The 27,826-nt window shown below is 37.9% G+C and overlaps 1 protein-coding gene and 1 long non-coding RNA gene across 2 annotated transcripts; one reads left to right on the plus strand and one right to left on the minus strand.

Moving 5' to 3' along the window:
* Window positions 1-289: 289 nt before the first annotated feature.
* Window positions 290-783, plus strand: LOC122651415. Its single transcript, XR_006331450.1, has 2 exons — window positions 290-386; window positions 505-783. It is a non-coding gene; the product is annotated as an uncharacterized LOC122651415 (long non-coding RNA).
* A 593-nt stretch (window positions 784-1,376) lies between these two features.
* Window positions 1,377-27,251, minus strand: LOC122651416 (inner membrane protein PPF-1, chloroplastic). Its single transcript, XM_043844797.1, has 11 exons — window positions 26,802-27,251; window positions 24,120-24,230; window positions 22,934-23,008; window positions 7,860-7,920; window positions 5,497-5,570; window positions 5,291-5,395; window positions 4,314-4,421; window positions 4,111-4,214; window positions 3,369-3,518; window positions 3,161-3,287; window positions 1,377-1,652 (listed from the first exon to the last, which is right to left on the minus strand). Exons 1-11 carry the CDS (start codon window positions 27,129-27,131, stop codon window positions 1,545-1,547), a joined length of 1,353 nt encoding a protein of 450 aa, XP_043700732.1. The 5' UTR covers window positions 27,132-27,251; the 3' UTR covers window positions 1,377-1,544.
* Between the last annotated feature and the right edge of the window lie 575 nt (window positions 27,252-27,826).

Below are 27,826 nucleotides of genomic sequence, written 5' to 3' on the forward strand. Positions count from 1 at the left end.
GAGAAGCTCTTGGTTACGATGAAGGGAAGACAAATCTTAATCCATCTTCTCTTTGCATTCATCCTCCTTGCAGTTGCAGCATCACACTCCCATTTCTCCAACTCTATCATGGTTCAAGCTGTAGAATCAGGCAAGCTACCATTCTCTTCTCTCATTTACCTTGTTAGTTCAGTTCACTTTGTCAAAAACTATGGTTTCCAAGTATGTAAAATGAAATAGATAACATGTAACAAAAGGAAAACATTAATTCTTTCTGACTATCCAACATACCTGCAATTTTAATGAATCTTCTTACCTCTTATGCAATGGTGATCACAGCTGCATTCGGGCTTGGATGTCCACAACCCGGATCTCCCTCAGCCTCTGGATCCACCTTGTCTACTTGGGTGAGTGTCACAAATATGTATTCTGATTATCACAACTGCTACACTCTTTTTATCTATTTTAGCATAATACATATATAGCATGTAACTGAACTTCTGTGTACTGTGTATGAATAAGGAGAGAACCAGAAACACGATCCAAGGGAGGAAGACCCGTAAAGTCCCATCTGGACCAAGCCCAATTGGAAACCGGCACCCACCAACTAAGCCATGAATAGATGAACTATGCTGCTTCCACCTTGCAAGTAGAAGAGATTGTAGTTGATGTCCTTTTAGCTGAAGAAGGTGATATATTTTTACTTTTGAGTGTCTTTGATGTCATCTAAAGTATTCTGTTGTAGCAGGATGAAATTTATATTCTGATTCAGATTCAATAAACCTTCAGATGACAAATGCCTGACTACTATTCTTCCATCACACAATTTGATATTGAATCTATAACTCACTAGTCATCCAACCATAAGGTTATAATGCAAATTTTGTGTCTTTTAGCCTTGATATTTTTGAGGATCCGGATTCTGGAGTAAATATCAAGTTTAAATTAAGGAAAATCACAAATTGATTTTTAATGAGGTAGAGAACCGCAACAGAACTTGCTTTTCTTCCTTTACTGTTAAGTTTCACCCACAAAAATTTGAAAAACAGAGTTTCAGACTCACCGTGTATCTACGGAGAACAAATGGTCAAACTCACAAAGTAGAGTTAACTTCTAATAGCACGCCAGTGATCCGCAGTCTTGACAACACCAGATGTTGTAGAGTTATAAGAACATAGTTAATGATATCATTTTTCTAACAAATTTCACAAATGCAAAGATAAAATACCTCCCAAGAACTTCCCTCTGAAGAATCACTTCCAAGAATGGCATTCGTCATTATGCATGCCTGCGCTCACCTAAATGGAGGCTAATTTCATAGCATTCATCATTTGGTTTTAGAAGACTTCAATTTCTAGCAATGGTTGTAAGTAAGGACAGTTTGAAAAAACAAATTCTCTCTTGACACCATAAACTATAATTTTCATTTCCTTTAGACTGCCAGTTGATTTTCATGACATGCAGTAAAATGAATAAGCCAACATAAAAATGGCCATCATATATATTAACCTAAGATACATCTCTCACCATAAACCACGGGTGACGAATAAATATACATGATAGGTTTACACCAAGCGTTTCCGCTTTGATCGCTTGCTTCTCCTTGGCCCAGAATAGTCTGGAATCTGTTTGCTACCACTAGAAGCATATGCCCCTTCAAGGACTTCCTCATCCTGCCAAATATAATCAATAGATTTTGAATTGCAAATCCAGGAAAAATCTATTCCAAAATTAGAATATCCGTTGAGAGTTTAGAATGATAGATCACGCATACGCATTCCATCAAATTATATTGGAATTGGTCAGGCTGCCAACCATAAATAGTGATAGGGATGCAACACTACAAAGGGATTCAGTCCTTTTATATAATTTTTCTTTGGGAGGGGTTGTCAACTCATGCCTCCAGTTCAGATTCTGTATTGTTTAATGCTTATAAATAAGAATGCAACACCCAGTTGCACTAGTGGTGGTTCAATGACCATAACTCCAGAATGGGAAAAAAAAATCATTTTAGGTAGTGTAGCCAACTGTCCAATACCTACTGTTTCACAGTCAATCATTACCATTTTATGTATGTTACTTCATTATGCCATATTGTCGGATCCAGAACTTCAAAAGATGAACGCTGATCAAAGGAAGAAGGACAAAAGTTTGATTTGACCAAAGCAGACTAAACTAAGGTGAACATTCAAAGTCATGGCAAAAAGATTTTCAGGCTTGCAAGACAATGCTGGAAATTCAGAAATCAACATACTCATTGATTGTGTGCAGCTGAGAAGGGAATGTTGAAATGCTTTTGTAACAAAACCAAAGAGCATCTAAGAAAGCTAGGCATACCCCAAATAGGTGAAGAAACAAAGGAGAGTTTGACTAAGGTTTTGTCAAATGCGGACAGGATAAATAATGGTACACCTGAGGAGTGCTTTCAGGCAGTTAAAGGACTCAAGGCATAGGGTAATGTGAAAAAAGTATGTGGACTGGAAAAACCAAGAATTCTAGAATGTACTTGATGATAATCTTAAGAGTGTACGGCAGTTATGGAATTGGCTGCGACGATGATGATAAACATCAAAAGGAGCATGAAAAGACATAGGAGTAGTTGGGCCCTAGCACTTTAAATTTTAAACACGGACGTAAGATTAGAAACTTCCATTCAATGGCTCCCACTTTGGATACCGGCAATGCTAAAAGTTCTGATCAGCTGATCTAAACATGATAATTTTCAAGGATGGTCAGAAAAATCTTGGGCTATGTTTGGATGCCAAGAAAAAAAAAAACAAAATGAAACAAAAATCATGATGATGCAATGATTGATTTATGCGTCTATCTCTCTCCTCAAATTCAATTGGGGGGTTGGCAAATTACAAATCTTAAGGATTACAACCATATAATGGAGTCTCAAGTCTTTTTTAGGGGGTTGGCAAATTTCATTATTTGATTTCATGGTTCCCACTTAGGATACAGCCCCCTATATGTCATTTCCCCACATAGGGTGGTGATTGGCAGCTTCATCCAGTCCAGTTCTAATGCAAATTGTTCTCCACATGCAGTTTACAAAAACACCAAACTTTCTTGGATAAGACATAGCATTCAATAATGACATGTCAGAGTCATACAGGAATTTAAACGTACATAACAGAAAATAATGGCATGTCACAGTCATATTGGAGTTCAAACGTACCTTGTCCTTAATCTCTTCATCAGACTCGTCGTCAGAATCAGATGTAGAATCTTGAGTCTGAACCTCTTCTGCCGGGAGAACTTTGTTCAATTTTTTCTTCTTCTCTTCTTCTTTTAGTAGTCTAAATCTGTTGTCTGCCGTATTAGTGATTGAAGTAATAAACCAGCTAGGAACTAAGAATACAATTTTTGCAAAATGTAAGACCTACCTATCACCAGCCCGGACTGGCTGAGAAGTTTCTCGTTTTGCACGACCTGCAGTTATGATGTCACTTGCATTCTCACTCACAACTGGTTTTGCACCACCTAAATTCCGTAACCAAACTTGTTGTGCTGTACTGAGGACGTTGTTTGTAAACCTAACAACTCAAAAGAGATTAACATACTTTGAAATAACAGGACATTGTGTATGCAGTGCAAAAACTAGATAATGCCATGTGTTTACCTTTGGGTCTTATTCATCACAAATATAACATAATAGCAGGCTCTTTTTTCCATTTTTGGATGATTATTACACCATTGCAGATTACTTGACTAAATTACTGACCTCAGGAAAATTGTCAATCATCATAAGGAGTTTTTACAAAATGTCCCTGGTGGGAATTCTCGAGAGACAAATCGTTTTGTAGTCAACAGTCAGACAAATGGAAAATGGTAGATGGTATGGATACATCAGTAATATAGACATGTCAGTTCCTTGTATGTCAGTGGTTTCTGCCGTGGTGCATCGATGAGAGATGGTAACATAAAATGTTTCTATATCACTCCTCAGATTTCACCATTTTTTTGAATAAGCATAAATGAGATGATCAAGTTATTCCATAAGAAATTACATGGCTGAAGTGTGATATTGATGGAAACATATGAAGTTAGTAGAAGTTGTTACGGCAATGTTTTTGGTAGATAAGCTTCATAAGCATCAAATAAAAGAATTGATAATTAGATACCAACCAGTAGATTGACAATCCCGAAGGAACAGACAAGGAAAAATAACCAATCATGAGAGGAAGGAACTTGAAAACGAGAAGCGTGTTCTTTTGAGATGGATCATCAGTCTGCCAAAAAGATAACTTTAATAGGACTACAAAATGACTAACAAGGAAAAATCAAAACAGGAAAAACGAAGGGTTTAACGAATAAAGTTGATTCACCACCTGGGGTGGCTTCATGATTTCCATTGAAATATATTGAGAAGCAACGAGGAGGACAGGTAGAACGAGGTATGCTGCAGTATCATACCAGCCCAACGGTGGGTGTCCATCCTGCAAGGAGGATTATACACTATATGTTAATCTGTATTGAATGCAAAAACTTCTGAAACAAAAGCGGTAACTTACTGCATCTGTGCCCCATAGCACATCTTCATGCCTTACCAACAAAAGTTTTGGGAGAAAATTTCTCTGTGGGGAGAGTGTACCACCCACGCCCAGACACAGTGGGGGGGGCAAAATGACCGCCCCACCCCTGTGAAAGGCGGAAATCCTGCCCCCCAAGATGCCTCTGTGCCACCTCTCATTGGTCCCCGCACATGCGCAGCGGCCATGCTCCCCCCACAGAGAACGGTCTCCCAAAGTTTTGATATTGCTAAAACATTTCTCAAGATATGTTTAAATAGGCAAGCATGCACTTAAAAAGGGTGGACCTTGCAAGACTACACCCATACATAAGTTGCACTAGTAAGAGAAAGCCTGCATTCAACTGTTCACGTTCTTTCCATTAGTTGTCCATGTTTTTGTTCTTTATCTTTGATTGGATTACCATTCCAAGGACGGGATATAATCATCCAGTGCAAGTAGTCAAGGACTAATGACAAGGGTGACCTAACATTAAGCCATTGCATAGCAACAAGAAAATGTTCCAAGTTTAGGGAACACAACCAGGACCAAAAGTCAAACTATATTCCACCCACATACTATAGGTTCTCTCATCTCTAAGCATTACAGGCATGTGATATACAATTGAAAGTTTATGTTAACATGGTATGTCTGATGCTGAGCTGGCATAACTGCATAAGACATTCATGATGAAGGTAATGAAAGATGGTGACAGAAATAATTAAATCTGAGGCAATGATAGATTATAGCAGAAAAAATGATAGGTTCACAAATCTAGAGACAGAAAGTTTTATTACCACAAATGGAATAAGCCAGGAAATGCCTGAACCACTTTGTCGAGCAGCAATTGAGGTGGGGCCCCCCAAAGATGGAATCCAAAAGAAACCTTCCGTCAGCAGTCCCTTTAAAAAAGAGTAGCTAACATTAGTTACCACCAATTCACCAGTACATATACCTGATCATAAAAAATCTTAAGATTAATGCACATTAACCTTTCATTTACCTCATTTGCTACATTTGAAAGAGCTTGATATAAACCAATCCAAACTGGTATTGTCGCTAAAGTTGGGAGACATCCTGTTTAGGGACAACAGATAGTTAGAAGATATAAACTAGTATCAGCAGCATAACAGAACCAAGAGCTAGTACAATAGATGAGGTAAGATTGGGCAGACCATAGCCTCAAATATTTGACAATGAATTGAAAGATAAACCAGGATGAAAATTTTATATATATATATATATATATATATATATATATATAGAGAGAGAGAGAGAGAGAGAGGGAGAGAGACTGATGAGAAACATAATCTATGCCCAACCCAAGTCAAAATCCGATTTTGGGCAAGGATTTATCTGTATCCAGTCCAGTTTGGGTTAAATATGACCCGTCGTTGACCTGTTCTGGTAATTAATGTCACAAAAATCACTGTGGTTGAGTTCAATTCATGCCATAAATCACCTTTTTAAAGATTTGATCTCTATACTTCTACTTGTGACTTGCAGCTCAAGCCAACTAATCTAATTTAATTTATCACCCCAGGTTTTAGTTCAGCAATAACATAATTATCTGCACTCAGATTTTGGACAGAATTCCGGGCTCCCCTCTCCTCCCCCAAATAAAAAAGGAAAAAGAGAGAGAATTGAAGGTGCATCATATTAATGCAGAAAAGGCATGTCAAGGAAGCTGAATCATAAAAGCCCAACCGAGTTGAACAAAAATATGAAATATTTCATTTCTTCCCTTTCAGGTTTTGTGGTGGCTGCGACTTGTTCAAATTGGTAGTTGCAATATATCGCATCTACAAAGAATCGGTTGAGGCATCAATGACATGACAACATTTGTTTTCTCCTCAGCTTCTACATTTTCTTGCTTGATAGATTTCTGCCTCCACTGAGCTCATGCCTCCAGTTCACAAGGAGAAGAAGACTTTGAGGGCCTTAATGATTTTAACTCTAAAATCACCTTTAACACATGGATGTTGAACAATCTCCACCGGTTGCTCAGCTTTTGATGGCATAAGATCACCATCTATGGATGAAAAAATTCAAGCAGTTCTGTCATGCTAGAAGCTAGTAGTAACCCCAAGTGTATACCTTCATATTTAAATCTGGTTGCGTTGTCTCAGCCCCACTCTCATTCAATTAACAACTAAAAAGAAGAGAATTGCCTAGGACACTATTGAGGTAAAACTTTTATTTATGAATAATATGTGATGAAATTGTCGACACGTCTATATTCATTTAGCAAGCAAAAGGGAAAGTCACTAATTGATAACGAAGATTGCTCAAAATAACATTCCTCAAATTTAATATCAATAAGTTTCTAATGGATAAATAATTACCCAAAGGCTGGGAACCAATAGCCTACAAGACCTAGAACCGGAGTCCTTCAATAACCCCATAAAATGGAAACAACCTGCAACCTGGTTTAGGATGGTCAGATCTGGTCACAACTTTGGTTGAGTAGCCTTGAAGATAGAATGAGTGTTTCAGCCAAGTTTGATGACCATTCAATGGCCAGATTGGAATATATTAAAAGGTTATCAAATTAGTAACTTGCCGAAATTGGAATCCAAATTAGAAACAACAGGGATTAGTAGTTGAACTGAGAATAGTAGGTGGACTCTGTCTAACTAGAAACTAAGAATGGAATTAGAAACTAAAGGAAAACAAAATAGGAAGGAAGATGGAAATAGAAACTAGTAACAAAATTTAGAAACCATTTGGGGAAGGAGGAATCTCTTACAACCTAAGTTTTCCACAACATAGAAACTCTTCTAGAACTTAAACAAAATAAAAACTAACACTAATCCCCTATATGACTCAAAACCCTCATACATGGGCTTAGAGAATTGGCCCATTACAAAAGAAAACTTAAAAAAAAAATACTAAGCTCATGGCCCATATAATCCATTGGACACTCAAAATTAAACATATTGGTCCATTCTTGGTCAACTCCAATGACCTGGTTTGCTGTTGGTCCTCTTGCTCTTCGGAATAGAAACATCACTGCTTCAGATTCTATACAAAAATTAATCACAACCGCACGCCAACAAATGGTTCAAGCCAATTTTTTGTACTTATTGATGTTAAAAGTGCTAACTACAAACACATATACTACAGATTCATTACCAAAAAAAAAAGGCGTACCCAGTGCACGAGGCTCCCGCCACTGCAGGGTCTGGGGAGGGTCATAATGTACGCAGCCTTACCCCTGCTTTCACAAAGAGGCTGTTTCCAGACTCGAACCCATGACCACTTGGTCACAATAGAGCAACCTTACCATTGCACCAAGAATTTTTCCTCTCTTTTCAAGAAAAGAAACACAAATAAGGCTATGTAACTGCTAACTGAAAGACAAACCTGCCAACGGGTTAACCCCTGCTTGTCTATAGAGGCGCGATGTCTCCAGTTGAATTCTTTCCTGACAGTAACAAAACAGTGAAAACAAACTAATAAGCACCAAACTGCATGCCCAGGAACCAACAGATATTATAACACACTCTAATCTTCATTATTCGTTTTACATGCCATAGACATGGACAAAATAAGGATGCGATGGGAAATAGTAAACTAAAAGTCACAAGGTGTAAAGAGCAGGGGCCATATTTTATTGTCTAAACAGTTAAAATCAAATATTATGATGGCCGTGATGACAAACAGAAATATCATTTACTCATGCTTCCCAAATTCGCACAGAGATTAACCACCTTTCAATCTATTTGACATACTAAATTAAAGGTAACTGATAGAGATCAGCTGCAAAATGTCAGCCAAAATAGCTAAAAGGGGTAGTTCCATCAAGTCCAACTTATGGCTACAAAGAAGGTATTCAGGAGGCCACGAGACACCACATTTTGGTCCAATGGACCATACCAAACTAAAGAGGGTGCTTTTCTAATAACCTTTTTGATTTGAAGAGGTGGTTCAAGTAGGTAGATCTCCCTCCACCCAGCATATCAGCATTAAATAATTGAGTATTTTTTACATTCAATTATTACTTTTTTGTTCCAGTTTATGTTTAATGTTGCAAGAGCATTCAGCATTGACAATGTATATCTAACCTCACAAGTAGGGTTGAAGCTCTTCATCTTCTACAACCCTTTTATCTTATTTTTTGATAGCAACGGCAAAAGAAATTCAAGCATGGGAAAAAAAAGAAACAGAAAGAACAGCCAATGCAAAAGAGGAAACAAACTTCAAGCATAGGGAAGATGCCATCAAGCCCTTTTCTTTAAATTCTATCCAAGTCACTGTGCTGATTGTTGGAGATAGTTCTTGGTGGAGGGCTAGTAGAGAATTGGAAGAAATCTGAGAACGAACTCAGAGTTGCAAGGGGGAAGAGGGATCACACAAGTGCAATCATGCTTCACTCACACGTTGAGCACTATCCAATCAATTTTCTATTCAATTCTGTCCATCTCGTTGGGTACATGCAAGTATATAAAGAGAAAAGCAAAGACTCCTAATTAGACTCTAAAATTAAAAATAACTTGTAACCAAACTCTCGCTATCTATCTCCTACGTATCCTACCCAAAGTAAACATAAGAAAATAAAAGACATAAGATTAAACTAAACCACTTTCAACCCTTGTTGGACCAAAAAACCAGGTTGGACCGGTTCTGTCTAGGTTTGGGTTTCCAAACTCGGTCATGCTGGTCCAACCAGTCAAGTGCTACTACATCAATTTTCCTCCTCTGAAAAGAATTCGACTCCGTCGAGTTTGGATAAGGACCAAGGAGACCATCAGACTTGACATGCTAGAGGAGAAAAGATCATGTTGTTCATTCAAGCTTAATTGTTGGAAGATCCTTAGTTGGGAGGAACTTCATTTCGAGTCCACCGTGTTTGAAGGAGCATGTGTTCTCATAACCACAATGTTGAACCTTCTTGTCAAACAACCACGGAAGCCCCAAAAGGATGCGACACACCTTTAAGGGTAGGACATCATATTGCACTATGTCAACCAACCCACCAATAGAGTACATGAGCAAACATCAATGATCTTAAGATTAGTGTTGTTCACCCACACAATTTTGTAGGTGTTAGGATGTGGCTCTATCTTCAAACCGAGTTTGCGAATGTCTTTAGAGACGGCACTGATGCAACTACCACCGCTGATGATGCAGGAGTTGTTCCATGGGCCGGGCCGAACCCGTTTGAAAACCCAAACCAAGATGAGCTGGGTTCAATTGGGTCTTTGGATTCAGAGGATATTTAATTTATTAGGGATTTTAATTAGTTAGGATTTATCTTGTAATCTTCGAGGTTATTTAGTGATAGGATTGCTTTAGGATTTATTAAGTGATAGACTTGCATTAGGAATTTATTTCAGTTTTAAATTTAGATTAGGAGTGTTAGCAGAACTGTGGGTTAGAAAGAGAGAATTAGAGAATGGAATGGCTTATTCATTGATAGGTGTTGGGCTTAATTGGTGAATTTTGATTGTGACAATAGTTTGGTTTTGTGCATATGTCTCTTTGATTGCAAAACGAGAGAAAGAGGGAATTAAGTATCCTAGCATGCGAAATAATAAAAAATCCCTTTTCAAGGACGGTAATTGGTTTGTATCCGGTGAGAGGGATTGAATTGAAAAATATGAGCGTTATTTCATTTGATGGCTAGATTCCTCTATGTGTTTTATGGACCCTTTGATCTTTTGGCTAGTAGTTGAGACCAATTTGTTTGTGGCAAGACAAGGCATGAAAGTGGAAGTGAATGAAAAAACAAAAAAAAAAAAAAAAAAAAAAAAAAAAGGAAAAAGAAAAAAAACAAGGAACAGAAAAGAAAGTAGAATTCCTTGGGACTAGACAGGACACTGTGCCTCATGAAGCAGGGTGACTTGATCGAAATTCATTGGAAGGAAACTCAAAAAAAAAAAACTCTTGCATCAATGTCTCAATGTCTTATGGATATATGCAAAAAGCGAAGCTACCAAGTATTTGGGTGTCTGGTGTATGCTCCACCATGTCATTCAGAGAACGGTAGTGGAGTAGAAATCGAGTTTGTGGTTGAGAAAAAAAAAAACTTTTGCCTTAATGCCTGAAAAAAAAAAAAAAAAAAAAAAAAGGTATGGTCAACATTACTCAATGCCTAAGTCTTTGGTTCCATCGATGCTATGGGGGGTTTACTTGAAGGTGAGTAGTATTCAGAAAATATGAGGAGATCCCTTGAACTTGATGCATGCTTGTTACTTGAATTGATGTGGGGTAATAAAATTCAAGTGTGGGGGAACCTTGGGCTCCTTGATCTTTAGTTGAGCACTTTTTGGGATTATGTGCACTGTCCTACTTATGCCATGATTAAAATTTACATCATTCATTTACAATTGAATTTTGGGTGTATATTCACTACAAACACTCACGAGACACAACTCGTCCACTAGGGGTAACCTAGGGGTTTAAAGGCTTGTTGCACATGCTAAGTGCAACCGTGATTCCTACGAAAGTGAGTTAGGATTTTCTACATTCTATGTTAGTTTTTGTGTTTGCTTTACTTGAGGACAAGTAACGTTCAAGTGTGGGGGAATCTGATAAGCACATTTATGTGTGAAAACTTAGGGCATAAATCATACATTTTATCACATTGGACAGAGTTACTCGGTGCTTTCTTGTGCTTTTCAGGTTTTAGGTGAATTCTTGAGAAAATGGAAGAGATGATGCTAAAAAAATGTTTTTAAGCTGTTTAAAGGTGTTAATGGCTTGAATGTGTAGCCCATCGAGTCAGCTTTGTAACGGTTCAAACGGCACTTGATTCCGAGTTGAAACGAAGAAGTTACGGCCGTTTTCGTAACGAAGTGCGAAAATGGTCTATAGGGGTTTATTTGCAATTATTGATAGTCGGCCGGAGACAAAGTGAAGCAAAAGTTCAGATTCTAGGGGCCTTAACGCAATAACCAGAAGTTATATTTCCTGTACCCGAAAGATTCCATTTGGAGGGCTCTGGACAGTCCAACTTCAACTTGAGATATCTTGGGCTCCCGAACTCCAAATTGGACGAAATTTGGGTCTATTTTGGATGATTTTTCGTAAGGAACACAATGGTGAGGCCTATATAAGCACCCCATGCTCCACATTTTCTGAAGGACAGAATGGGTATTTTATTTATTCTTGAAGGAATCCTAGTCATCACTCTTACTCTCTCTCTCCTCCAACTTCTCAAGGGCACTTCTGGAATTTTATTTGGGATAGATTTATTTTGAAAGATATTCTCTCACCTATGGAAAGTTGAAAAATCAAAGATGCTTTGATTTTATTGCTTGGAGAAGATATCTACAAAGAAAAGGAAGCACTTGTTAGAATTGGAAGTTTACTTTTCTAGAAATAGAAGGTCTATATAAACAATCTTCTCTTCTTCTTCTTTCTATTTTTTTTCTTTTTTCTTAGGATTCAAGGCATTGTAAAAGAGGAAGGAGAAGAGAATATTCTCTTTTCTTAGGGAATATTTCTCCTACACTTCCCTCTTCTCTCTTCTCCTCTCTTCCTCTTATAAATACCCCTTACCCTCTGGGTTGTAAGGGGTGAGTAGTTTTTTAGTTCAGTTTTTAGTTAGTTTCTAGTTCAATTTTAATTCAGTTTTTTAGTGTAATTTTTATTTCATTCACTTAGTGAAATTTTCTCTTCTTTTCCTATTTTTGGCTTAAGTTCTTAGTTTTGATTTCATAAGTCTAGTTTAATGGTTGTAATAGTTTTAGTTTAAAGCTTCCTAGTCTAAGTTCCTATGTTGATGATAAGACATGGAGATTTAGAAGAGGAAGCCATGGTGAGTTTATTCAAGTATTCAAGCACATCAAGGTATCTCATTCTCTAAACCCTTAATCTCATTCTCCCTTTCCTCTATTTCTCTCTATCTTCTTCTTCTTCTCCCTCTATTTCTTTTATTTTTTTTATATGGTTGTGGTATGTGGATGCACTTTTATTCTCTTATTTCTTTTTATATGATTATGAAGTGTGACTACGTTTTTGTTATTCCTTTCAATTCGCTTTAGTTTGATAGGTTAGATGCTCATGTGTTAGGACGCCAATTTAATCCCTTAATTTTGTTAGATGCTTATGAGTTAGGATGCATTAATTTTCATTAGTTTAATTAGTTTAATTTAACACTTTAATTTGGTCCACTTTGCATTACTTTTAAGTTAATTAAATAGAGTGGCGTATATCTCCTCGTGTTCGACCCGTAGCTACGATTGACCCGTACGCTTGCGGTATTATTTTAACTCAAACAAGTTTTTGGCGCCGTTGCCGGGGAGATTATAGTCCATTTTATTTTTCTGATTTTTAAGTAGTTCGAAGTGTTTTAGTTTATTATTTTCTCTTCTTTTTCTGAGAAAATAATACTCCTCGTGTTTGAGTTAAAATAATACCGCAAGCGTACGGGTCAATTGTAGCTACGGGTCGAACACGAGGAGATATACGCCACTCTATTTAATTAACTTAAAAGTAATGCAAAGTGGACCAAATTAAAGTGTTAAATTAAACTAATTAAACTAATGAAAATTAATGCATCCTAACTCATAAGCATCTAACAAAATTAAGGGATTAAATTGGCGTTCTAACACATGAGCATCTAACCTATCAAACTAAAGCGAATTGAAAGGAATAACAAAAACGTAGTCACACTTCATAATCACATAAAAAGAAATAAGAGAATAAAAGTGCATCCACATACCACAACCATATAAAAAAAATAAAAGAAATAGAGGGAGAAGAAGAAGAAGATAGAGAGAAATAGAGGAAAGGGAGAATGAGATCTCACCTAAAACCTGAAAAGCACAAGAAAGCACCGAGTAACTCTGTCCAATGTGATAAAATGTATGATTTATGCCCTAAGATTTCACACATAAATGTGCTTATCAATAGGTAAGCCCCTCTATTTATAATAGAGGGGAAAGTTACAAAGGGACTGAAATAGACATAATTACCCCTAACTAACTTTCTATAAGAGCAGCAACTTAACCTAATGACATAAGAATTAAACTACCCCCAAAAGGACCAGAATACCCCCACGATATTCTAGATTACATATTCCAACACTCCCCCTCAAGCTGGATTATACATATAAGTAAAAAGAAGCTCCAGCTTGAACTAATAAGAAAAAAACTCCATAATAATATTAACACTCCCCCTCAAGTTGGCGCATACAAGGCACTAATACCCAACTTGAACAAAACGAGAAGAAACAATGTTGCAGCAGAGTCCAGCTTGACAGATGAATGCAGCTCCCAAATAAACCTTCAAGAACTTAAAAAATAGATCTTCAAAACTTAGACAAACATGATCAGCAAACCGGGACTGGAATTTCTTCCCAAAAAGGCAGCTTTCAACGATCTTCAATAGTTATCCAGTGATGAATCTCAGATTGTCATAGTGACATAAAATCTTGAAGTGAAAGACTAGGGCAACAAGCAGCGGAATAAACTGAATCAGGCAGCAAAAACAACTGAATCAACCCAACTATAAACCCTCATATAGGCTGACAACAAATCCTCAAATAGACACACAACAACCAAATATCTTCAATACTTTAATACTTCAATCTCCCCCTTATAGCAAACTCAACCCAATAACGAAGGATACCCTATAGCAATGGTGGAAACACTTATCTTTTATGTTTTGCACCAAGTGTTTCTGCAAGTTCTGCTTTCTACAATGGCTACAGGTGTATTGTACATAATCCCCCCTCACGTGTAGTAGTACACGTGGACAGATAACGGAGATGATGTAAGAAATAGTGCAAAAGTATAATATTCCAGAATTTTCCAAAAGGTGCTAAGGGTAATGGAAAAGAAAGAAATGGCAATTTAGAGAATACCATAAACTTCCAAAGTGGTAATGGATATATGCCAAAGGTATGGTATGGGAGGTGGTGAAGTGAAAAAAAAAAACAGTGGGAGAATGAATCACGGAGAAAAACAACACAACATATAAATTGCCAACCATCTTCAAACGATCAAACAAACTCCTTAGATGGAAACTCCTGCAGGGGAGAGACACCAAACTCCAATATTCAAATCTGATAAGTAAACAGATCTGATTTGAAGTAAAGAAAGACTCCAATCTTCAAGGCTTGATCAATCTTCAAACACGGAAGAACCAGTGTGCAAAACTCCAATTTGTAAACTCCCACATGCTTAATAGAACTGACGAAGATATCTGGGTAGAATTGATGTAATAAACTTCAAAAAAACTTGGATCAGATCTGAATTAGTGAACAGTGCTAGGATCAAGCTCTCAAAGTAAGCTGGATTTGAATCAGTAGAGAAAACTTCACACAACTGAATAGGTTCGTAGTTGCAACCAATAACTATGGAACACACTGTTGTAATCCCAAATAAACTGATCTTCAGGGTAGTAGATTCAAGTCTTCAACAATTAAAGAAATTCGATCTCCAATAGTAGGATACTCAGTTTCAAGAACAGGGCAGTAGTAGTCCTCATAAAGGTAGCAGTAACATGTCAACTAGTCATGTTTACAGAAGCCAATCAATAGAACCAGCAAGGTATGTAGTAAAGCTCAATAGAACCAGCAAGTATAAGATAATAACTCAGCAGATCCAATAGTAAGTGATGCAGCCAGCCACATAGGAACTAGTAAAAAAAATAGATCGATTGATGTATAAGGTGACCGTAAGGAAGAAACCTGAATTTTGTTAAAAAACTCCATGAATGATGCTGAAACTTGGGTCGAGTACTCCTCTGATGGTGATAAAACGCTCCTCAAAAAATCAGCAAGAGAGGACTGCCGTAACCCTTAGATCGATTACAGTCAGGGTTTTGTAAAAAACCTGAAACTTGAGATCGATTGGAGGGTAGGGGGCTTCAAAAAACTGATGATGACTTGTCAAAGTGTGATGATTTCAGGTAATAGATGCTGTCCTCAGCTGCTTGAATGGATCTCCAATACGAACAACCAATCTCTTGTAGTGTTTCAGACTTGATCTTCAAGGGGGAGAAACACCCAAAAGTGCAGGAAAAAAAAAAAAAAGGGCAGCAGCTATCTTAGGTAAAATACTTCTTCAAGCCATGAATAATTGAAGTAGTTTGCCTCTCTTAATGGTAGAAACACCTCCAAAAAATTACAGCAGCAGCAAATAACCCTAACCCAAAAATCGATGTGTCAGGGTTTTGTAAAACCCTGAAAGTAGAGATTGATTGGGGTAGGGGTCTTCTAGAAAACTTGGATAGGTGCAAGATTGAGGTTGAGTGGTCCTAGTAATGGAAGTAATCAGCCCTCCAAAAATCAGCAAAAGCTAAAACCTGTAACCCTAAATTCGATTGGAGTCAGGGTTTTGTCAGGGTTTTTAGCAGGTAACCAAATTAGAAGGTTAAGGAAGCTTTTGCTATAAAAACTAATCCAGCCATCAAAAAGGATCCAAGCTCAGGTCGAGTGGGGCTTATAGTAGTAGAGAATCACCCCCCAAAAATCAGCTGCATCTGAAAGGAGGAACCCAAAAAATCGATGGAGTTAGGGTTTTGAAAAAAACGTTTCAAAACCCTGATAAAGGAGATCGATTGGGGTAAATCAAGGCTAAGGAAGAAAAGAAAGGAGAGCACAAGGAAGAGGATATAAAGGTTCTGGAAAAGGTTGCGTAGGAGGCTCCAACAATGGAGGATCATCCTTCATAAGTGGAAAAATCTGATCTCCAAGGAATTCTGGAAAAAAAACTCCAAATCGCAGGTATGCTTCCAGCCGAATTTCAATGGAAAAAATAGATTGGATGGAGGAGGGCAGCAACTAAATCATTGGTTTAGGTTTTTACCTCATTAGTGCTGCCCCCTTACAAGGATGAGAAGAAGAAAAACAGAAGAAGGTGAAACCGAGAAAGAGAGAAAGGAGGGAGAAGTCGATTGAAGAAAAAAGGGTTTTTTTCCTTTCTAACCTAGATCAGACCTGCTCTGATACCATGTTAGCAGAACCGTGGGTTAGAAAGAGAGAATTAGAGAATGGAATAGCTTATTCGTTGATAGGTAAGCCCCTCTATTTATAATAGAGGGGAAAGTTACAAAGGGACTGAAATAGACATAATTACCCCTAACTAACTGACTCTATAAGAGCAGCAACTTAACTTAATGACATAAGAATTAAACTACCCCCAAAAGGACCAGAGTACCCCCACGGTATTCTGGATTACATATTCCAACAAGGAGTTTTATTTTCTTTAAATACTATCTTGTAAACAACAAAGGAACAGATTGGAATGAATGAAGCTTGAGTTGTTTGCTACTAGATTGGTACGATAATGGTTATGTGACCATCTCTTCCCCCCCCCCCCACCCATCCTGTTCTGTTGAGAGATACTTACCAGCACCCATAGCTGATATTGGGGTGAGGACAAGGAAGCCTTTAGGCGATACCTGGCTGAGAGCTATAGGGCCATCTACGGCCATTCTCGAAATCCTCAAGTTGAATTCTACTTCCTCGGTGACGCTGATTCGATTTCTGGAGGTTGAAGACAAACATTTTGGTGATATATTAAATCCTTTTATGGTTCTTTCCAATATTACCCTTCCTTCTTAGAACTATTACCCTCTATCCTTATTTTTATTTTATTTCCCAGTTTACCCTTTCCACTAGCACGTTACAAATCCATTGCTTTTGTTTGGGAGTTCTGTTTATATACAATTCTGCCAACCCTTTTATGAGCTTCAACTTATTTACAAAATTGCCATCCTCCTTTAGACATTGAATTTTTTACTATTCCACCACTAGAACTTGAATTTGAGTGCTTCCTTGCTTGGGTGGGCCCGTAAGCAACCCAATAAGGGTCATTCCAACCTGGGTTCACATCAGTCAATTACTATAGAGCACAACACAGACTGTTGCTGCATCTTACTCTAGTCTGGAAATTTCTATTTTGACACCAATCATGCTCGTCAGAAACCTTGTGTGTAGCCAAAAGTGGACGAAGAACATAACAATGTTGCAGCGCTCCACCACTAATGCTGTCCTTGGCTTCACTAGGTTCACAATCGCGCTCTGACTCCAGAAGTACTAGGTTATTTCTCTGTGCCTCTTCTAAATTAATAGCCTTAAATTCTTCCTTATAATTAGCGAAAGCAACCAGACGATTTGGACACTAAGCAGAAAAGTGTTCGTACCCCTTGCATGAGAAGCACTGTAGCTCAGCTCGTGGCTTCATAAGAGGTCTGTCGGAACAACACCGAGGCGGAGAATAAGGGTGGCTTGGCCTCAAACGTGCCATAGATGAACCGATAACTTGTGGTCTGTTGAATGACTTTCCCTATGGAGAAGATTGTTGCTGATTGAAACTATCACCCTTGGAGAAAGTATCTATAAAAGTCTTCTGAGGGTATAGCCGTTTCAGACTTTTTTCTACCTGATATGCCACTTGTACATCATCCTCCATTATAGGCAGTTGACTAGATGCTAGTGCAGCACTGAACTGAGGGTGCAAACCATTGCGGAACTATGCCACCAATACCTCTTCATCCCACTTGAAATCAGATCGAGTGGTGAAATAATAGGATCTGGTGACATACTCCTCAACTATCATGCTTTCCTGTCTCAACTGTCCAAACCTGAGGTGCATGCGCTGCTTGTAGTCAGTAGGAAAGAATCTCTGGCTCATGGCTTCACTCATCTCAGCCCAAGTTGTAACTAACCCAATGCCTCGAGTCTGATTTTGTCGTTGTTGCTTGATCCACCAAATTCGAGTCGTGCCCTTCAGTTTGGCCTTTGCAAATTATATCTTTCTAGCCTCAATCAACCCGTACCATCTAAATTATGTCTCCAAACTATGAACCCAGTCAAGGTACTGTTCTGGGTTGTTATCCCCATAAAAATCGAGGGCGTCCAGCTTTGCGCCTCTTTCAGCTCCATAAATAGGATCATCATATCGACCAACTCTATATGGTAGTGGTGGTAGTAGTGTATGATGTGGTGGTGTACCATGAGACAGACCCTGTGGGATGGAGTTGGAAGAATCCCTAGACTGGATGGGACTCTTTCCCATATGAGAAGCCACCAGTTGGTCAATAGAAACTTGCATGGATGTCATCATAGTATGGAGGGAACTGACAGCTATGGTGAAGCACGTTCAGTATGGGTGTCAATTTTTGGATCAGTCTCACCTTTATAAGAGTTTAGCTGTTGGAGAGTCTCACTATTGGCCACCATGGTTAAGATATGGGGTACTGGGTAAAATTGTAAATAAACTGAATTTCCTAATAGGATGGCAGTACCATAATATTGTAAGTTTAACTTAGAAAAAACAAGGGAATTGTAACCTGTAGGGGGAGGGACAAACTAGAAGAAAAATAGAGGTATAGGGCAATTCTGAAAAGAAAAAAATAAGACTTAAAAGTACCAGCAAACAATATGGAAAAAGAAAATAAAGAGGAGAATCCAACGGAGAAAGCAGGGTTTAAAGAGGCAATTCTGGAGGGAAAAAATAGGATCTTAAGGGGGGGTAATATGGGAAAAGAGGGTTTCAAGAGGACTTAAAGTGAGGAAGGGTGGAAGACGTGATTAACTCGTCTTCTACCAGTGGACAATCAGCGGACAAAATTGAGACCAGCGGCAGGAACTTCGACTTCGATAGGGAAGACAGCAACTTTGAAGGAGGGTGTCAATGTGGGGAGTCAACTCACGGCGAGAGCTTCTAAGCCAAGTATGAGTTTTTTTTTTTCTCATGCTCTCTTCTTCTTTTTTGTTGCAGCTGGCGGAACCCTACAGCAGGGGGGGGGAAGAAAGGGCAGTGGGGATTTTGCTTGTGGGATGGGGGGGATTGGGGGTTTCAGTGGAGCAGTAGGTTGTGGAAGAAAGAGACCGAATTCTCTCTCTCTCTCTCTCTCTCTCTCTCTCTCTCTCTTTTATTAGCGATAATCTATACTGCTGGGGTGAATCGCTCAGTGAAAAAGAAAACAGTAACTGGTACTGCTTAGCAGAGGGAAGAGAGAAATTCATGGAGAGGAAGATGGATCCTGCAGCTCTGATATCCAATTCGTGGAGGGCCATAAGAGAATTGGGAGAAATCTAACAAGGAAATCAGAGTTGCAAGGGAGAAGAGGGGTCACAAGCGCAATCATGCTTCACTGACACGTTGAGCACAATCCAATCAATTTTCTATTCAATTCTGTCCATCTCGTTGGATATATGCAAGTATATAAAGAGAAAAGCAAAGACTCCTAATTAGACTCTAAAACTGAAAATAACTTGTAACCAAACTCTATCTATCTATCTATCTCTAGGGTTGTAAATGGGTAACCAAAAATCAGCATTCGTTTAGAGATATCTAGACAAAAATCCGAATACTCCGATAAAAATCCGTATCCGAATATTTAATTATAAAAAATTAAGTAAATAACGATATTTGGGGTTTTTGAAGATTCAACAAGTTCTAGAATATGAGGAAAAGAGAATCATGATCTTAAACTATGGATTGAGAGTGAATTGTATCCACTAGGGGGAGGAAGGTTCGGGTTACACAAGGCAGAGGTGTACACGGATGGCCGAAAATCCGAATTCGATCCGCATCCGAATCCGTTTAGAGGTATCCGTATTCGACCAGAAAATATCCGAATCCGATTACATCAGATCCGTATTCGAGCCGAATCCGATCCGTTTACAGGCCTATCTATCTCCTACGCATTCTACCCAAAGCAAACATAAGAAACTAAAAGACATGAGATTAAACTAAACTAATTCCAACAAGTTGGACCGGTTCTGTCTAGGTTTGGGTATCCAAAAACGACTGCTGGTCCAACCAGTCAAGTGTTACTGCATCAGTTCTACTAACAGAAATGTTAAGAAACTTATTTTTTCTTTAATTCTATTAAGTGTCAAGTTGTCTATATAAGCAAGGTTCGAAAACTCGGGTCTCGGTGCCAACTCGGACCCTTGAAAAACCGAGTCGAGTCGACCGAGTTGGTGCACCTTTTTTTTTTCTCGACTCGAAGCCTCATCTCGGTGGGTTTTAGACCTAGTTTGGGTCTGAAATTTGGTATTCAGTCTATTTTAGGCCATTTAAACACAATGGCACTATCAGATTTTGCAAAAACTAAGTCCAAATAGGAGTTTCAGTTAGTGGGAAAGCAGGACAGTCACTTACTTATGTTAGAAACCAGGACAAACACACTTATGCTAGAAACCAGGACAAACACACTTATTTATGCCTAATATCATTTAAGTAAATGATATTGCATTTACTTAAGATATTATTCATAAATAAGCAAATACCACCTATTTGAATCCAATAAAAATAGTTAAAAAATCAAATTCCAAAAGGAAAAAAAGTCAACCCCCCAGTTCAAGAACAAAAACTGGATTTTCAGCAGTAGGTGCAATTTTCAAACTTTCTAACACAACTGGATTTTGACAGCATTCGTGTACACCAAAAACAAAGCTTTCCAACAAGTCCAAGATTACTAAAATCTGATTTATATTGAAAGAGTTATGTACCGGTCAAACTTAATTTGGTGTGCGCGAATGCTGTCAAAATTGCTCTGAATGGAAATAATTTTTTGGACATCAAAACAAATGAATATTTTACCGCACTTTTGGTTTTTAGCAATGTTTTACCATAATAAGATTTATGGAATTTTTAGATTTGAGAAAAACCCCAGCATTAGAAAGTTGAAAATTGCACCTACTACCGAAAATCCAGTTTTTGTTCTTGAACTGGGGGGTTGACTTTTTTTCCTTTTGGAATTTGATTTTTGAACTATTTTTATTGGATTCAAATGGGGAGGTATTTTCTTATTTATGAATAATATCTTAAGTAAATGAAATACTTTCATTTACTTAAATGAATTTTCTTATTTATGAATAATATCTTAAGTAAATGAAATACTTTCATTTACTTAAATGATATTAGGCATAAATAAGTGTCTATCTTGTCTATCTTGGTTCATGGCATAGATTCCTAGCATAGATAGGTGTTTGTATACCAAGAATTTCCAGCAAGATCTCGAGATCTAGCACTCATGTAAAGGACCTAGATGGGCATTTTCCTATGTCAAACCGAGATCTCACCGAGATCTCGATATCTCGCCGAGTAAATGCACTTTTAGAATGCGTATGTGATCTCGACTCGAGATTTTGAAAAACCGAGAAACTCGGCGAGATCTCGCGAGTTCTCGAACCTTTATATAAGTCATCGAAATTTTTTCTTGCTGACATGGTTTCCTTGAATAGATAGGAATATGATTAGAAGGAAGTGCCTAAAAGTGGGTAAAGACAAATTTTGGTTTGGATTCCATTACTGTTTCTAGAGCTGAGAAATTGGTTGAATATTGATGCAAGTTTTTGTCAGCCTGCTTGCCATTTCTTTGATTACTACATGCTAATGTACAGTTTGACTGATGATATATAACTGCTATATTTCTTTTGAATGATTCATGAGTTCATTCGATTTTCTTTCTTTTGGAACTGTTTTAGAAAGCTAGTTGATTGGTAGAGAAGAATTCAAGTTATTTATGGTTCAACATTATGGTTCACAATTAGTCAATCATTCTTTGGTGATTAGTAAGTGACTCTGCTCATTTGGTTCTTAAGATTAGTTTGTCCCTTGCAGTATGGTCTAATTCTGAGGTAAAAGAAATTTGGAATGCTATTGAGTTCAATTGGACAAACTGGTATCAGATGTTCTTTAAGCTTAGTGGGCCTGTATATAAACAGGCTTGATTGACAAGACCAAAAAAGTGGGTCCATTCTAGTCCAAATATGATTCTTGGCTTGCCGTATTCGTCTTCAGCTCTAACAAACACACTGAAATTTCAATTCAAATAGATGGTGTTTATCCATGTCAAATCGAAAGGTCAATGTTTTTTTTATTCTTCAAAATTTCAACCACTGACATATGATTTTTTAATTTCTCCACTTATTCACTAGATCATTAATTTTTTTTTATTGTTGGTGTCTAAGTTGTGCCTGACTTTTTAAAATTAGGGAGACCCTATAATTTCGAGATTCCAAGCAGAGGGAGGAATGGGATGCATATTTGGACTATTTTCATGCTCAAGGATCCAGATCTGCTGTAGCAAGTAAGAAATCGTCTCCTTTAAAATTTACAAACCCCAACCATGCCCCTCTAAATTCTATGTCCCAGACCCTAGCTGGCCTCATATTGAAATCCCTAATTCATATCAACTGCTCCATCTTCCATGGAAACCTAAATCACCAATGAAGATCACCTCCTAAACAGCTGACCAGAACCTTCTACGTAAAACCCCCTTACAACCCTATTTGTCCTTCACCTCAAATCCCTCTTCCTATTCATAACCAGCACCCTAGAAACTCCCCCCCCCCCTCAAATTCAGCCAGCATAGAAAATAATAATTTTCCATCAGAAATTAATAACCCTAGTTCCTTGAACGAATACCATCATAAACCCTAGACCTTGAATCCATAATCCCAATGCTTTGGGTTATATGGATGAAATCCTCAGAGAAAGGAAAAAGAAAATAAGGCTTTTTACCTGATTCCCTGCATATCTTTCTTGAATCGCTTTGATCTTTGGCTGCAGATTTTGCATTGCCAGAGTTGATTCAACCTACAAACAGAACAAAAGTAAATGATTATATAATCACTCATCAATAACAATAAATAATACGTACAGATCCAATATTATTGGCTCATAATTCATAAACTGCAAAAAAAAAAATTATGAGAAGAAAATTTATCCAAGAAGAATTTCATTATTGTTATCATCATTATCAAAGCCTTTTCAAGTAAATATTCAAGGCAAGGGTTTTCTCCCATATTCCAGTCAACCCAGAGCCATATACTCCATCATATCATGTGCTTTCAGAACTTTTTAACTTCCTCAGTCCAAGTTCTCTTCAATCTCCCTAATCTTTTAGAGCCTTCAATAAACACTTCTTGCCAATGCTGCTGTTAGTCTTCACCACACATGTCCAAACCATTCAATCAAACCTTATTTGTTTAAGTCACCATGTCCTCTACTCTATATTCACCCACTCACATGAATAAGCTTGTTTCTTTTATAGTATTTCAACTCATTCACCTGATGTTTCCACCATTCATTTGATGAAATAAATCTCAATGAACCCATTGCATCATTAAGCATGATGAATGCCAGTGCCATCTTAAAAAATCCTCCCTTTTAATTTCATCAGATAAATGTTGCCAAGCTCTAGTTTCGTTGACTCCATGTGCCGTACTCATCGATCCCATCTTAATCATAGATAACCAAAAACAAATTAGCTTTAAGAAAGAGATTTGACACATCTCAAGGTCATCATACATAGCTGACACCTAATCTATTTCTATCATAGTATCATTCCTAAAATTGAACTCCATATTTGAATGGTTATGGTTAGCTATCAATGTCTTAAGGGAGAGGATTTGCCACGCCGACAGTGTAGGAGGGGGATCCCCTATCCTAAACCAATCACCGCACTGAAAACAGTTTTGTCAGTAGGGGGCCCACATGATCAGGGAGGAGAGGGTGTGTCAGTGCAGGACCCACATGGTCAGGATGTGAGAGGGCGTGGGAGAGCATCCCCACACTGTCGCCATGGGGATTTTTTCCCATGTTTTACTTTAGATAAGCTATACAAACACCACAAAATACATTTTACTTGGTGGAAATACATGCTTTCTAATTAGCTTAAAGTCATGATGGCAGCATTGACATTCACCTGCTTCTTTGTCAAAGGCAATGTGGCCACTTTAACAAGAACGGTGAGCAAGATAATAGCAAACCCATACGCATAGGGAACATGCACAGCTGTAAGTCCATCCTTCAGCACCTGCAACCAATAAAACATGTAAATTATCAACATATCTTACTCTATCTTTCTTGAATAGATTTAAATATCAAACAGCATAAATATTACCAACCAACATACAGCTTTAAACTTGAATATCAGAACAAGATTGAGACATGCTATAAATTTGATGTATTACTCAACTTCCAAGTACCCCATACGTTTTTATTTGCTAATCCATTTACACTATCTCAAGTCAAAGATCTCAACAGTATCTATATCTATAAGCCCCAAAGAAGGGTGGAAAGGCAATAACTTACACAAGTAATCATATAAAGTATGACCAGGTAGCAAATTCTCTTTACGAGCTTAGCGAGATAAACAAACATGGCAAACCCTTAAACATGTAATAAACAACCGAAGGTAAAAATATGACAAGTACAAACTACAGATGTAAACTGGATACTCAATACCTGATTACCCAATGTAGCAAAACCCAAATGTTTGATTTCAGGACTGAATTCAATTCTTGTACCGAATAAATGAGCAGGATGGGTATCAATATCATAGCTTGCCATTATATTCTAAAGTTTTTTAACAGAATTAGTAATTGAATACTCAACGAGCCCGACCAGCTGTCCCATGTTTACACCCAATTAATTAGGCCAGTAATTTCTATTGATAAACAATTGGAGAAATAAATTTAATTGCATATGATGGTCTATGACATTAACAAATAACCAGAAGCCCTAAAGCAAATTCAGCTTACAGGTAAAAATTGGGCCCACAGCTGAAACGGGCGCGCAGCAGAGCCTGGCCTTGCTCACAAATATAGCCCATGGGCCACAATGTCAAGTTATCTAAAGGACCTTGCAAAGCCCACAGAAGCATGACTACACCCACTTCCTATGTTTATTGCTTAAGAAATTGCACTCCAAAGCCTATTGAAGGGGCTCCTAAAAGCTATTTGGTTCTGGTCAACTCATCAAGCATTCTCCCAACTACTTGAGGTCAACTACGTGAGATCACAGATCTTGTCCAAACATAAGCATTTCATGTTTTCTTTCACCACTTCAGACCAGATCATCTTTGGCCTTCCCCTTGCCCTTTGCACTCCTACAATCCTCTGATTGACTATTACTAAGGCATTAACCGATCTCTGCTGCCCATGGGTGAAAGGAGGAAGAGGGGCTCCCAAAGGGGTAAAAAATTTCTTTACTATTTAAATAAAACATCCTAATTACAAGAATATGTATGCTAAATTTGAATAGGCTGATCTACCACTAGTCACTTATCACATTTACATACATATTTATATTCTGTGTACATTTGAGTATGCACCTCCACCCCACCCCAACCCCCCCCCCCCCAAAATATATATATATATATATATATATATATATATATTTGTTGGATCCCTCTCGGGCTGAATCAGTTTCTGATAAATGAAACTGACACATGGACGCTCTAAAACTAGAGTATTTGGACTCGCTAATATTGAACAAGCCACTAAAAAGGTCTTCCTGAGCTGGAAAAAGATAAAATTCGTCACAGCTGATCAACCACAACCCAAGGTGCAGTGACAAGAAACAGATATAGGAAGAACAATAAATAAACTACTTCATCTTTCATCTACAAAGAGCTCAATAGTTAAATCAAAGGTTTACTCATTTCTACTAAGAAGGTAAAGCAAGAAAAAGAATTCATCTCATCAGATCAATCGTCTCTGTAATTTTTTATTGTTTTTGCATTATTATATAGCTTCAGCTTCTCAAATTTTCAATATTCCTTATCATTTCTCATCAAATGAATGGCATTTTTTCTGAAAATCCAAGCTATTCATAGCATGATATTGGGGAATCAAATTGCTATTACTCAAACAAGCATAAAATGTATGTTTGCATATTCATCCATGGGTCAAAACAAATATGTAATTATTGGAATAATTGTCAAAGATTCAATTGATAAATATGCAAGCATGATAACTTATATGTTGTTCTGTATCTCCATCAATCTAGGAACTTTTGCTCACATTGTATCATTTGGTCTACATACCAGAACTGATAACATTTGAGATTATGCAGGATTATACACGTGCAAACTCTGTAAGTACATCACCGGAGTCTATACAATGTCTCCTAATGCAGCTACGAAGGACAATGCTTTATGGAAACCGGGCACTGAAAGAGATATTTCAATGGATACTTCTAAAGCACTTACTAAGGAGGAAGCTCCCCAAGCATGGTCTGAATCATACCATTAGGCTCCCTTCCAGTAATTGCTTCGGTTCCTTCCTCCTGCAATGAGGTATGTCGCGGAAGAAGCTATTTCCTAACCAGAAAACAAGAAAGGGAACCTAATGTTCCAGCCATAAAACTCCCACAATCCTCACCGGCAAAAATAATCAAAAGGAAGTTTCTAAATGTTATTAAAAAAAAAATTATGACGCCCAATCCACATAACCCTCAAAAGGTTTTTAGACCCAGCCAAGACAAGCCATAAACTAAACGAACGAAACTAACACTTGGCTTCCAATTCCAACTAAATTTTGAAAGAATAAAAAAAGTGATTAACGTCAAATATATTTCCCCAATTCTTTAGATAAAAAGATACCTTCAAAACAACTTCCATCGCCTCTGAGATGAACCCAAACCAACCACCGCTTTTCTGAACCGCGGCATCGGTGGACCCAGTGGCAGCACCAGCCGAATCAGTTGCAACAGCGGCATCAGCAAGGGTGTATAACAAACTTTCAGCTCTGCTAAAAACTCCATGAAAATCGATCGACGAGTCGAATTGATGAATAGGAGGAACCTCATGGAAGCAGAATTTCACACTGGTATCGTTGAGCCTCCGATAAGGGAACCTGCGAAAACCATGGCCTAAAGGAGAAGAAAGGGGAGTACCAAGAAACAGAGGAGAGGAAATTAGAGCTTTCGCCATGGTTTAGGCTTTGAAAGCTCAAAAAAAAAGATTCAGTTCAGCTTCTCATGAGGAGAGAAAGGACGTGGTAGGAAGGGCTACTTTCAGTGTCGCAGTGAACTACGAGGAGAGAGATAGAGGTAGTTGGAGCCTGGATGGGTTTCTTTTCCTGCTACATTATCCGTATTTTTTATGGGATATCGAAGATTCGAAGTGAACCTTTTCATCAAAAAAAAAAAAAAAAAAAAATCGAACTGAACCACAAGTAAGGCTGTAATTGGATAACCGAAAATCTGAATTCGATCCGCATCCATATCCGTTTTGGAGCAATTGAATTCATTTAGAGATATCCAGAAAAAAATTCGCATACTCCGATAAAAATCCGAATCCGAATACTTAATTATAAAAAATTAAGTAAATAATGATCTTGAGGGTTTTTTAAGATTCAACAGGTTCTAGAATATGAGGAAAAGATAATCATGATCTAAAACTATGGATTGAGAGTGAATTGTATCCACTGGGGGGAGGAAGGTTCGGGTTATACAGGGCAGAGGTGTAAACGGATGGTCGAAAATCCAAATTCGATCTGCATCCGAATCCGTTTAGAGGTATCTGAATTCGATCAACAAATATCCGAATCCGATTACATCCGAGTCGAATCCGATTCGTTTACAGGCCTAACCACAAGTCCACAACAGTCCGTCTTCCGACCCATG

This window comes from Telopea speciosissima, chromosome 2 (genome assembly GCF_018873765.1).
Source record: "Telopea speciosissima isolate NSW1024214 ecotype Mountain lineage chromosome 2, Tspe_v1, whole genome shotgun sequence".
NCBI classification, from domain to species: Eukaryota; Viridiplantae; Streptophyta; class Magnoliopsida; order Proteales; family Proteaceae; genus Telopea; species Telopea speciosissima.

Bases quoted from the DNA above. Each gene is read 5' to 3' on its own strand.
- LOC122651416 (XM_043844797.1), bottom strand. From the start codon at position 27,131: ATGGCGAAAGCTCTAATTTCCTCTCCTCTGTTTCTTGGTACTCCCCTT. The intron at 3,519-4,110 runs GTTGGTATCTAA...TTGAGTTGTTAG, and splicing joins TCGGGATTGTCAATCTACTG to GTTTACAAACAACGTCCTCA. The intron at 1,653-3,160 runs GTACGTTTGAAC...TATATTTGGCAG, and splicing joins ATGAAGAGATTAAGGACAAG to GATGAGGAAGTCCTTGAAGG.